Source organism: Pleurodeles waltl, chromosome 2_1 (genome assembly GCF_031143425.1).
Source record: "Pleurodeles waltl isolate 20211129_DDA chromosome 2_1, aPleWal1.hap1.20221129, whole genome shotgun sequence".
In the NCBI taxonomy this organism is placed as follows: Eukaryota; Metazoa; Chordata; class Amphibia; order Caudata; family Salamandridae; genus Pleurodeles; species Pleurodeles waltl.
Genome location: NC_090438.1, coordinates 542,808,615 through 542,821,065, shown reverse-complemented (window position 1 = coordinate 542,821,065; position 12,451 = coordinate 542,808,615). Strand labels below are relative to the sequence as shown.

Below are 12,451 nucleotides of genomic sequence, written 5' to 3'. Positions count from 1 at the left end.
CATGTTTCACCGTGTTGAAGATTAAGACTATCCAGTCACAGGAACACCACCATGCACTCAAAGACTAATCCTTTTTAAATTGTTTGTCACCCAGAAAAATCCTTGGTTCGTTGCCAATGAGGAGACCCGTAGAGGCAGCATTGGCTCTGTAACACACTGTCATTATGGCCCTGTGTAAGAGCATTTTCACTAAGTTTCTTTCGAGTTCTATTAGTTCTTCTTAATTCTCTGTTTGTTTGTGTTAAAACATGTGTAATGTTTGCCTCAAAGATGAATGCCATTTCATCATTGTAGGCTAGTCCCAATTGTTGTGTGCTGCTCAATAGTCTTGTACCAAGAGTCCAAGGCAGAGTCCAAGAAGGGCCCTTCGTTTAAAGAGAGGGAAGATAGAACTTCAATATATAGGAAGGGAGATTTCTGTCCCTAGTCAAACCAATACAACACCAATGAGTATCCCCTACTCGATCTTTATCACTTGCTAAGGCTTGCATTTCATAAGACCCCCTGCCGGTACTGAAAAAGAAAATCATGTTTTTCTTTTATTAGACCCTTACCCACTCTAGTGGTGGTGTGCTTCATCATTGGGTCTCATACTGGTCCCTAAAAACCAGGATGGGCTTGACCATAGTTCAGGGAACACTTTGAATATCCTCAGCTGGGGTTCTAGAAAGATAAAAGATCAATGTCAGTATCCCTTTATTAATTGCTGGGTTTGATTAAAAGAAGTTTCTAAAGTGGAGGTAAGGCTATTATGGTCTAATAACCCAAACAATTAGTTGTCATATTTCAGCCCTTTAGCGTTGGCCACTTGTGTCTAGGACTTTCATCAGGATACAGTACACACAACCACGGGTTTTGTATTCAAAACTTTCAAATCATGCAAAACTCTCATGTGTGCAAGATGAGATATTACCCACCCATAATTTGTTGTAGTAGATCTTGAAGAGAAAACACGTAAGCACTGTGCTGGATACGTCACTAAAACATATTCTGTGCAATGTTCCCACTAAACACTGGCCACAGGGATAGTGGCTTGTAACCATAGGAAGGTCCTATGGTTTTTACGGGCCTTGTATAGACTATGATATCTCTGAGGCTCTTATGCTTCTTTTAAGGGGAAAGGTTCACCAAAGGATAACTGATTTACTGTCCGAATATGCCAATGTTTATTTATAATCTTCTTGACTTGGTTAGAAGCATTGTTGTACGCACTGACGTAAATCAAGCCCTTGTTCTCCTTTTTCTTGTTGTCTTCAAATAGGGCCTTTCTCTGGCTGTTCCATGCCCATTTTTGTGCTTTCTCGATGACGAGTCTCGGATTTTCCCGTTCTAATGACCTTTCTGTAAGGCCCCCCTTCTTCTCTATTGGAATCATTGATTTCTAAGAAATATTTCCTGATTTGTAGGAACTGGCCTACATGGAGTTTTACCCTCAGAGCACGAGGGTTTGCACTTTTGAAGTGTAAAATACTATTCTTGTCCGTTGGTTTGATGTCGAGTTTAGTAGCAAACTTGCCTTCTTTGCCCTGAATGGCCAGGTCCAGGAAGGATATTTCCTGGCTTTCACTGGACATAGTGAAATTCAAAGAGTTATTGCCTGGTTGTTTAACCACTGGAGAAAGGAACTGGTATTTTCCTCATCGCCATGCCAGATTTAAAAAACGGCAGAAATATAAAGATTCCATAGGCGTAGTTCCTGTCCAAAGGGGTTATTAACCCAAATGTGTTCTTCTTTGAATTGGTGTACATAGTGTCAAGTTGTGCTGGGAGCTCCCCATAGACGAGCCATGTTCTCTTCAAAAGCGAAATATTTTTTTGTAAGTACCAGTTCTGCCAGTTACATGATCCACTCAATAGGCGTGCTGAAGTACCACTCTTGTTTTCTTTGCATTGACTGCCTCTCTTCCCTGTCTGAGAGCAGGGCCCTTCTTGGACACTGTCTCATATTCTTGGTACAAGATCATATCCCAGAGGTTTGGCTGCAGTTTGGGATAGTTTATCGCTTTGTGATGCACGTACAGATCATCTGAGGACAATTGTGTAGATGGGCAGCACATGTTCTACCATGTGCTCTTATTGTTTTAGCTTGGTAGTGCTGTGAAGTTATTTAACTGTTCAGTAGGTCGTCTTGTCTCTTGCCTATGCCCAAGCACCTTTTGAGGACATTTAGTGTGCCCCAAGGAAATCCAAATGTATTTCCTTGATTGGTTGCTTAGGAGACGCTGATAGTACATATATGCCCTGATTTCATTCAGTCACAAGATGAGTGAATTATATGATTGTGTAATCGGTATGGGCCCGTTCACAAATCACGTTGTAATCAAAAACACATTTTATAACCAAAACGAAGTTGAATTTGTTACGAAACATCCCAAATTTGTTCTCACAGTCAGTTTGTGTACAATTGTCCATTTACAAATTACCCTTTCTACTGAAGAAATCGACCCGTGTGCTGAATTTTCAACAGCTGTTGGATTCCCCAGGAGATGTGTGTGTGGTGGCAACAGGAGTTGTTCGACTCCCACAAACTTGTATTTTTGTGGGTACTTAGAAATGTCCCAAAGCCTTTTCGCATATACTATGCACACTAATGTCTAGTGCTAAAATCCTGGCTTAACTTGCAAATTAAATATAGGAATAGACTTTTCCCCCTCAAAGAAAATATTTCCTGTTATGTCAAAAGGAAAAAGATTGTTGATTCTGCAAATCCACATTTCTGCCATACTTGGTCTTGTGAATTGCCTGCACTGTAGCAATCTGTGGGAGTAGGTATGTGGAAGAATGTCTGGAAATATGATTTACATTCATGTTCAGGCACAGTGCTTGGGATTTTTGTGAATTTTATAAAAAACAGAAATCTAGTTAGATCCTAAGAGGTAGCATATGACGCAAGAATTCCTCCTTCTAGTCACACACACAAATGGACGATGAGAGTCTGGAAAAGGGCGATGTGGATCAATAAATTAGGAAAAAGGACGAAGAGCTGCCTTGTGTTTATCAGAGCTCCTCCCTGGCATGAATGATCTGCATGCTTCACAGATGAATGTGGGGAGCAAAAAGAGAAGCCATGACTTCTGTAGAAAGGATATTTCTTTATTCCAAGGAAGGGAGAAGGCGGATTACATTTTGAAAAAAATGTCAGCAACTACATTAAGACGTGTAAGAATGCTAAATATAACTTATATTGTAGGGGGTTCATGGTCATCACTTACTGAATGCTTCTCTTTATCTTTAGTGCTCCCCGTGGCCAGAACTAACATACGTAAACCCTTGTCCTACAACGCCACCTGCATTTACCTCTACTGCACAAAATAGTACACGCAGTGTTCCTGAAAGGTAAGTTGCGACTGCGCTCTCACTATGGTTACTTTTGCCTTCTCTTGGGCTTTTTCTCCTGTAAGTAGTTTTTTCTTCACTGCTGTAACGAACCTCATGAGCGGGTTCACAGCTTGAAAAACATGAACCCACTGAATACAAACTAAATCTTAATAAGTGGCATGACACACACGTATAACCAGGTGATTGTGATTCACAGATTTGAATGAAGCTTCCTCAGGGGTGTAGCTTGGTCAGTAAGATGGAGGTGGTGGTGGGGGGGGGGGGTAGCTGGGGGGGTTGTTTGTGAGCGTCAGATTTCCTGACAATCATGCTGCCATTTATTGTTAAAATACATTATCCGACAAGTCAAGGTGCATGAGAGGGGTTTAGGAGGCAGTGGAAAGGGAGAGGTATGCGGAATGGTAGGAGTACTAAGTGGGATAAACAATATTTTAACAAATAATCTACATTTTTTAGGGCTTTCAAAATAGTGATCAGAGAGTGTGTGTTTTTGTCATTGTGTTTATGCAAAATTTTCAAGTGAAATCCGACAGACACCTCACTATACCCGACTGAAAGAACCTATTCGTCAGAAAATACATTCATTTACTAGTGGGGCTGTAACTGAAGTTACGCCCCGAGCCTCCCGTTTGTCACATTCTCTCTTCCTCTGTGTTGGGAACTTGATTTCCCTTGCACGAGTATGTGTAATATGAGAGAATCAGGTGTAATAGAAATATAATTTGGTCTGTGCTCTCAAGACCTCAGGTAGTGTTTGGCAACAGTGAGCAGTGCTTTTGTCCTTCTGTTCTAAATCTGTAGGGCCTCACCACTTTAGTGAGACAAACCACCACACATGAAATCTTAAAACGCACTACCTATTCATAACTATAGATTTCAGAAGGCAATCACATTTTTCATGCAGTTAAAAAAAACTCTGGCTTCACAGAACACGAAAATGTAACCATTTTAAACGGATAAAGCTAGAATCAATGTGAAACCACGAGGAATAGATGAGCGTTTTGCAGCCTACAAACGTACACATACTTGGTGTAATAAAACCGCTGCTGGGACTGTGTGATGAATGTGCCATGGCCAAGCTCCCACGGAATCCTTTTAACAAAGATGAAACGAAATACACTTAAAGTACCCTTTTCTCAATATTTTGTAGTTTAGTTTAAAGGTTTAAACCCTGTAGCTGATGATGTGAGACAGAAAGAATCACAGAATTCCAATCCGCTTCGGAAATGAAAGACATAACTTCAATTAAAAATGTGTCTTAAAGTTGTAGCATTCATGTCTCAAATTAGATACACTGCAGCTAACAGAAAAATAGGAGTTTAGAGTTAAACTCCTACGGTGTGTTTGATGGCTGCTCCTCAAACCCAAAATGAACACTTCAATTGAAATGAGGTGTCATCTACTCAAAATTAAAGGACTGTCCAGTACGAGGAGGCCAACCAGACGTCAAGCAGGAGTGGCAGTGCATGGAGAGACGGGTTGCATAATGACTTGTTTGTGGTCTACACAAATCTTTCAAGCAGAGTCTGAGATTATCAGAGGAATGCTGAACATGTTTTAATAAATTCCACATCTCAGTGATTGCCAATTTAAATGGACTGTGGGAACAGTGACTCTGTTGCCGGGAGGTGTGTCAATAGGGCACGAGCCCTTTAAAACTATCTTTGCGCTCCCGCCGTCGCGGGAAGCGCTGCTCTGTTGCCGGGAGGTGTGTCAATAGGGCAGGAGCCCTTTAAAACTATCTTTGCGCTCCCGCACCGCGGGACGCGCGCGGGCGTCGCCCGGGCGAAGCCCGGGCCAAGGGCGTGCCCGTCCTTGCCCGTCATTGCCAGGAAGAGGCAGGGCAGGGCCACCCCCCTGACATCTACCCTAAGACGTGGACCATACAGCAAACTTGTCTATGGGTGCCTGAAGGAGATCTCAGGTTCCACTGCTCGGTGTGTGGGCAGTCCTCCCACAGAGCCCCAGGCCCCACCAAGTACGTGGAAAACTATTAACCTAAACCGGACACTTGCAGACTTTTCCGTGTACCCAGCCAAATTTATTTCAGTTCATCATACAACTGCTTATTGAATTACGTTTTTTGGAGGGTGGAAGGAGGTGGCACCATTCTTTTTCTCCCAAGGGCAGGAGCCCATAATTCATCACCCGCCCTGTGCCCGTCTGCGCCCGATAAGTGGTTGGGTCAGGCGATATATATATATATATATATATATATATATATATACACGCTTTGGGCATTTTACTGTGGTCCCGTCTTTGAGATTTGTTAACAGTAGGGTCTGAGAAACTTATTAATCACACTATAGTGTCAGTGGCTGGGTCTCATAGGCCTACACATCCATATAAGCCGGGGGCTCACTAAAGGCCCCTGATTTAAAGAATAATGGTCCGTCGACGTGGGGGTGGGTCGGAAGGAAAGCAGCACTCTAACAGAACCTTAGATGGTTTCCTGCAAAAGGCTGTTGGGGAACTTGAAAAAGAAATTGAGTTAGTGCAGCAATGTTTAGCTGCCCCCCCCTTCTTCAACCAACATCCTAGTCCATGATAGCTCGGCCCTACAGCCCTCCCCGCGAATAGAATTTCAGCCTGTACTGACTTCCCCTTTCCCTTCCCCCTCTAAAAACTCCCAGGAGAACCAGGACGAAACCACAACTGTAATCACCACCCGTGCTGCCCCTATTCTGCCGGCCCAGAGTCCCACAAATGAAGGCCCCCTCACCTTAGCAGATTCCAATACCAAAGGAAAAAGGAAACTAAGGGAACCCGCTTTCAAAAACAAACGGTCTAGGACTTTGAGCCCCTCTAACATGGCCCAACCCTCTAATAAGGATACGGTATTATCCCCCTTACACAACACAAACGAGTGCCATGCAAATGAGCACACCAGGGATCTCATAAAAGATGAGCTTTCAAAACTATTTCTCCCAATTCTAACCCGCCTCCAATCAATCGAGGACAAATTGGAAAGCCTTATTAACAGTCAGCCACCTAAAATTGTTACACCCGTAGAAATCCAATCCCATCCCCTTGTCAACCATAACCTCATCACTGCCAACAGACCCACCGGCCAAATAGCCAAAATCCCTTTTTCTTCTTTAAATCAAGATTGGCCCAGCACCGTCAAAACAGCTAGTATTTTTAATGAATAAGCCCCACAGGGTTTCAGTTCCCTTCATAAAAGGAAACGCCCCATTGAATAATCCAGTAACTAATTTGGGAGTTGGCAACCCCACTTGGGAGTACCCGCATACAGAACGCCAGAAGAGTGACAAGACCAGGGGTCTGCCAGATCAAAAAGTGCTCCATTTGCCACCAGAATCATGTAATTATGTACTCATTATATCGAATGTCCCTGAACTCAAATCTCATTCCACTGAATCTTTTATCAAACTTAAAAACAAGGTTATCCATTGGTTGCACGTGAATGCAGGGTTTGCTTTTTCCATGACACCCTCAATACTGATGGTGAGAAGGGTAGGGTGGGTGGGCTCCCTAGCGAAGATCGGTTCAGGGGACTGCATAGTCATCAACTTCAATTCTCCTGACCTTGTTCAACGGCTCTTTTTAAACGCTAACAGACCTTATCCTATAACTGAGAAAACCTCCCTTTGCAGGCTACAAGTGTTTTATCCACCTCCCATGCCAGCTTGGAGTAGACAACGGCCAACGTTATACGGGGCTCCCCGGCTATCCACACACAGTCTATCCCTGCACTTGGCCCTAGATGCCCTTCGTCATCTCTTTCTGAGATAGACTGACTAGGAGATGACCTTTCGGAAGTGGCTTTGAGCAATGGTGAGACTGAGGACATTTATCCCACTGCCCTCAGCATCTCTAACTCTGTTGCCCCTTTGACCTTGGCAGATCCTGTTAATCAGGGATCATCAACAAGCATCATGAGCCAAGCAAGCAAGGAATGTATTCTGTCCCCGTCAACTGTTCTACACATTCTGGGGTCCAACCTACCTAATTCATATATAGCTGGGGCTATATCCAGCGAGGTTCACAAGGCACATAGTGAGAAAGCCACTGGTCCTAATACACCTGAGGGAATTAGCATGGTTCCTAGTAGTTCCTCCCCCGGTGGGAAATATCCTCAGAATAAAGCAGGGTCCATAAAAACAGAGGATCTCGATAAGGTACTCAGCTGGAACATAGCAGGGTTGGAAAGCAAATTACAAAGCCCAGGATGGGGCTGCCTTATTGATGATCACCTGATCTGTCTCTTCCAAGAAACGTGGGCATTAGAACCCAAATATAGACTAGGCTTCAAAAGCTATTGGGTCCCAGCACGCAAGTCATCTTCTGGGAGACCATCGGGAGGGCTGCTTGTGTGGATCAACACTTCTCTTAGGTACAAGATAGAAGAAATAGATACGGGTTGCCGTGACTTGCAAGTCCTATTAATAATGATTTCTGAAGAGAGACCTTTACTTTTGATTAATATCTATAACAGGAATGTGAGCTCCCATGCTGATTCTGATGTCCTGTCCATTTTGGACAGTTTCCTCAAAAACAATCCCTCCTTCTTTATTTTGATTGGAGGGGATTTTAATGTCACTTTTGAACCTAATCCTCTAGTCCAAGGAATATATAAAGAAGAGGAAGCCCATTGGGGCATCCCTCAGCTAGTCTCCAACAAAAAACCAAGGCTGAATAAATCTGCGCGCTTACTGGCCGATATCACACTAGCCCATGGCCTCCGAGCCTGTAACGGTCGCTCGCGAGCGGATGTAAATTTGCAAGCTACCTTTAGGCGCGGAAGGCTCAGCAGTCGTATTGATTATATACTTCTTGACATCCGACTCTGGAGCCACATGTTCGATATGAGGGTCCAAAAGCAAATTGAGAGTGATCATGACCCGTTGATTTTATCGACCAGAGGACTTTTTCCTTCGTTCAATGTGCCCTACTCCAAGAGCCATGCCTCCCAGCTGGCTCTAACTAATAACAGACGCAACCTAAAATGGGAATCTATTAGTTCTTCCCCTAAATACCTGGCACCTATTTACAACCTGCTTGCCAACCAGATGGAGTGCATGATCCGGCTAAATGAGAATGGGGAGGGTGACAGAGTCTTAGCAGCCCACACTGACCTGTTCCAATCTTTAAAGCATCTCTTTACAAAAAAAATTCTTAATAATCCTAACAAAAAGCACTGCGCTCCTTGGTTTGACAGTTGTTGCAGAGGAGCACAACTGTCTCTCCTGGAAGCAATAAAAGATGGCCATGTTGGGATGTTAAGAACAGCTAGAAAAGTTTATAAGAAGGAATGTTCTAAGGCACGCAGAAGTTGGGAAGAGGCCAGATGGGTTATTATTTTGGAGACTGCTAAATCCAATGACACATCTAGGTTCTGGAAACTAATAACTGATGACTGTAGCAATACCCCTGCCGCACCTGGTTCTTCAATCCCCTCAGCATCATGGGTAGAGCACTTTGGGCAACTATACGAAGGCCCATCTGAAGCATCTCTGTGGGCCCCCGATGCCTCAATAAACCAAGAGACCACCCCAATCTCATTCTCTCTAACCGAAACAAGAGCAGCAATTGACTCATTGAAATGGGGAAAGGCCCCTGGCCCAGACAAGATTCCAGGTGATCTATACAAATCAAGACCAGACATATGGGCACCATACCTCAACCTTATCTGCAATGCTATTGCAGCAGGGGCCCCCGCTCCACCCACTTGAAAAGGGGCTGAAATAGTACCCATTTTCAAAAAAGGAAATCCGAGCATCCCTGCCAACAATCGTCCGATTAGTCTCCTTGATAACTCCCAGAAAATCTATGCAAAGCATCTTCTGTTCCATCTTGAGGAATGGATTATGGAGTCCGAAGCTCTTTCTGACCTACAAGCAGGATTTAGGCCTGCAGTGAGTACAGTTGACCAAGCCCTAAGATTCATGTCAATAAAATGGAAGAACGTTGACCTGGGGAGGGGCAATCTTTACGTGGTCTTCATAGACCTCAGAGCCGCATTTGATTTGATCCCCAGGAACCTGCTGTGGTCAACATTATCTAACATGGGAGTGCCATCTGGTCTCCTGAAACTCATTGCTCAACTGCATGAAGATACCTTCGCTCAAATTAGATGTGGCCAGGGGGGCGAGTTGACTGACCCCGTAGTTATTAAAAAAGGAGTTAGACAGGGATGTGTCCTGGCACCCACTCTTTTTCTGCTATATATCAATAATTGCATCCACTACTTAGAGAACTGCATAAATGATTCACCTAAATTGGTTGGGAAAAAAATCCTGTGTCTGCTATATGCAGATGACACAATTTTGATATCTAAATCGCCAATGGGAATCCAAAACCTGATCAATCAATTTTGTGTTTTTTGTAGTGACTATGGTCTGGACATAAACATTAAGAAAACAAAACTCATGATATATAGTACCTCCAATAAACGATCACGTGCTAGCATAGAAATGAACTCGATCCCATTGGAGAAAGTAGAAGAGTTCGACTACCTGGGTTTTAGACTATCGACCACAGGCAAATGGAAGGCAGCCCTTGACAAAGGGGCTCTCATTATAAGCCAGAGATGTGGGGCCCTTGTCCGTAGATCGAGAAAGGCTCCGAGCCCTCCCCTGAACATACTTGCAGAGATTTACAATGTCCAAATCAGAGCAGCAGCCCTTTATGGAGCAGAACTCTGGGGGTCTCACAAAAACCTTGATACTCTGCAAATCAAGGAAAACCATTTTCTTAGACAGATCGCCCGCCTAGGTATGGGCTCACCAATGACCCCTCTAAGGCTAGACCTAGGTTTAAACAGTATTAAAACCACAGCAGCCCTAAGGCCTCTTTCCTATTGGATTCGTTTATGGAAATCTGTTGAACTTGAACCATACAGGATGGCCATAAGAGAGCTCATAGCCACCCCCCAAGCACTGGAGAAAATTCCATGGTTGAAGGAAATGAAATCTGCCTGGGTCAAAATAGGTTTTCCTTCCTACTGGAAATACCCTGAGCAAATCCCCGATAATGCAAGGAAACTTGTCACAAAAAGATATTGAGAGAAAGTCAATGAAGACTCCTTGCATCAAAAAGGGGCGGGCAGGCTAACAATGGAATTCCTCCAACTTAAGCACGAGCCCTGGCCTGAGAACTTCTTGAACCTTCCCATGCCTCCGTACGCCCGTGCTTTATATCTCCAACTAAGATATGGCACACTGCCTATCAATGGTTTTACGGCTCACTGGTCATCTAACATCGTTTCAAATGATAGATGTATCTCTTGCCAAAATTGTAAAGAAACAATAGAGCACATACTATTTTTTTGCCCTTTGTATAAGAATCCCAGAGGGAGGTGGATCATTCCCCTCTGCAAAAACATGTCATTACATGATAGAGCAAACGCCACCAGAATTTGTACATACGACACATCCTCTGTGGTAGCTATTACAGTTACCAAATTTTTAGCGGAGGCCTGGTACATCCGGCGTAGGCTTATTGTTTTAAAGGGCATGTGAGTCATCCTGACATTAGTCGACAGAAGGAGTCTCAGCTGTTATTTTTTAGTAGTATCAGTAGAAATTGTTTAGCAGGAACCTGTTGCCCCCTATATGAGGATTGACGAGGGCCAGGTCTTACGGGGAAATATTTGCACTCATTGGTATGTTAGACAGAATTTTATATCCTAGTTTTTATCCTTTCTCTCTTAACATTTTAAGCCATGTCTTATTTATTGTACTTTTTATCTATAACCAAATATTTAGTCTTGTTGATCTTATTCTAATACTGTCCTGATTACTACTGTTTTTATATTGTTATTTTTTTTTTTTTCAACAAACACTATTTATTATGTATGATTGTTATCTTTGTTATTTTAAATGGCCTAGATCTCTAGACCGAATGAACTCAAAATAAAAAAAATAAAAAAAACAGTGACTTTGGAACAAATTCCCCTTGTCATCCTCACATCTCCTTTTTTACGATTATTGAAGCAGTCTGCTAGTCCGGAATCTGTGCTTCCTTTCTACCGTTGAGGTATTTAAAAAGTCGCTTGATTTCTCCAATAACAGAATCTATACCAAGTGAGCAATCAATTTCATTTACAGGCTCTCTGAATTCTGTGGCATGTTTGCATGCAATGTCTGTTTCTCTTCCTAAAGCTTCCCTGTATGATCCAATGATCCAGCGATTCAAAAAGCACTATTGCAGTATTTTCTAGGTTGTTTTTCACTTCTTGCACCCTAGTGTGACTGTCTATAAATACTCCCACCCCCAGCGACTATCGATGTCCATGGCATTTCCCTTTATTTGCAAATAGATCTTGCATTGCGTGGCAGACATCCACTGGGATAAATTCAATTCAATTATTTCAGTTCCCAAGGGCAGCAGATTACAATTTGTGACATTACACTATTGTGCTTTCTGCCCACTGACTGGGCCTGGTTTTCCTTTGTACACTGCTGTCTTAGCCTTGGGTGCGTGCCCCATTTCATTATCACATATATTGGCGGATTTCCTTGTAATTCCACAAGACTCATTTTATGTGGAAGGGTTTGTTATCACTTTGGTTAGTCGGAGATTAGGCAAAACTCCATTGTCAGAGCATACATACAATACAGCTTCCTTTCCTCCATCCCTACGTTCTAGTGCATGTGTCAGGGCAAGTGGCATCAACTGCAATGTCATTAGAAAGGATTTAAAAGCAGTTCTACCACAATGTTGGATCTAGAGGTGAAGAGGCATGTACCAATTTCCAGTCAGTCACCCAGCTCATTTAAGAACGTTATTGTACTAATGCCACTACAATATTTTCTAGTCAGGGCATTCATCACAGGTGAACCATCTCCGTGGATAGCACCCTAGCCTCTTCAATCGTACGACACCTTCTTGCCCAGGTGGTGGCAAGGTAGAGCTGGCCATGCTGATTATCACTTCAGGTACAAGCCAGTGTGGCATGTTCCACCCAGGAATCCACCAGTTGTTCCCCTTTCTTTTACACTGTTTATGGGTACAACTTACTGAAGGGAGTCCCCAAATCTCAGTCTACCTTTGTGCCTTTGTCTCCGGATTTTTTGCACCCCACTCTCCCTTTTCTGAAAGCCATGAATCACCCCTCTGGCTATGTTTAGATTAAACTTGCTGCTGT

The 12,451-nt window shown here is 43.2% G+C and overlaps 1 protein-coding gene across 4 annotated transcripts in view; it reads left to right on the top strand.

Annotated features, from left to right (window-relative positions):
- Window positions 1–12,451, top strand: part of UBP1 (upstream binding protein 1) — a 528,279-nt gene that overhangs the window by 374,057 nt on the left and 141,771 nt on the right. For all 4 annotated transcript variants that reach the window (XM_069214387.1, XM_069214377.1, XM_069214369.1 and 1 more), the window contains one exon: window positions 3,236–3,336. In XM_069214387.1, coding sequence (XP_069070488.1) covers window positions 3,236–3,336 — 101 coding nt within the window. The remainder of the gene's footprint in view (window positions 1–3,235; window positions 3,337–12,451) is intronic.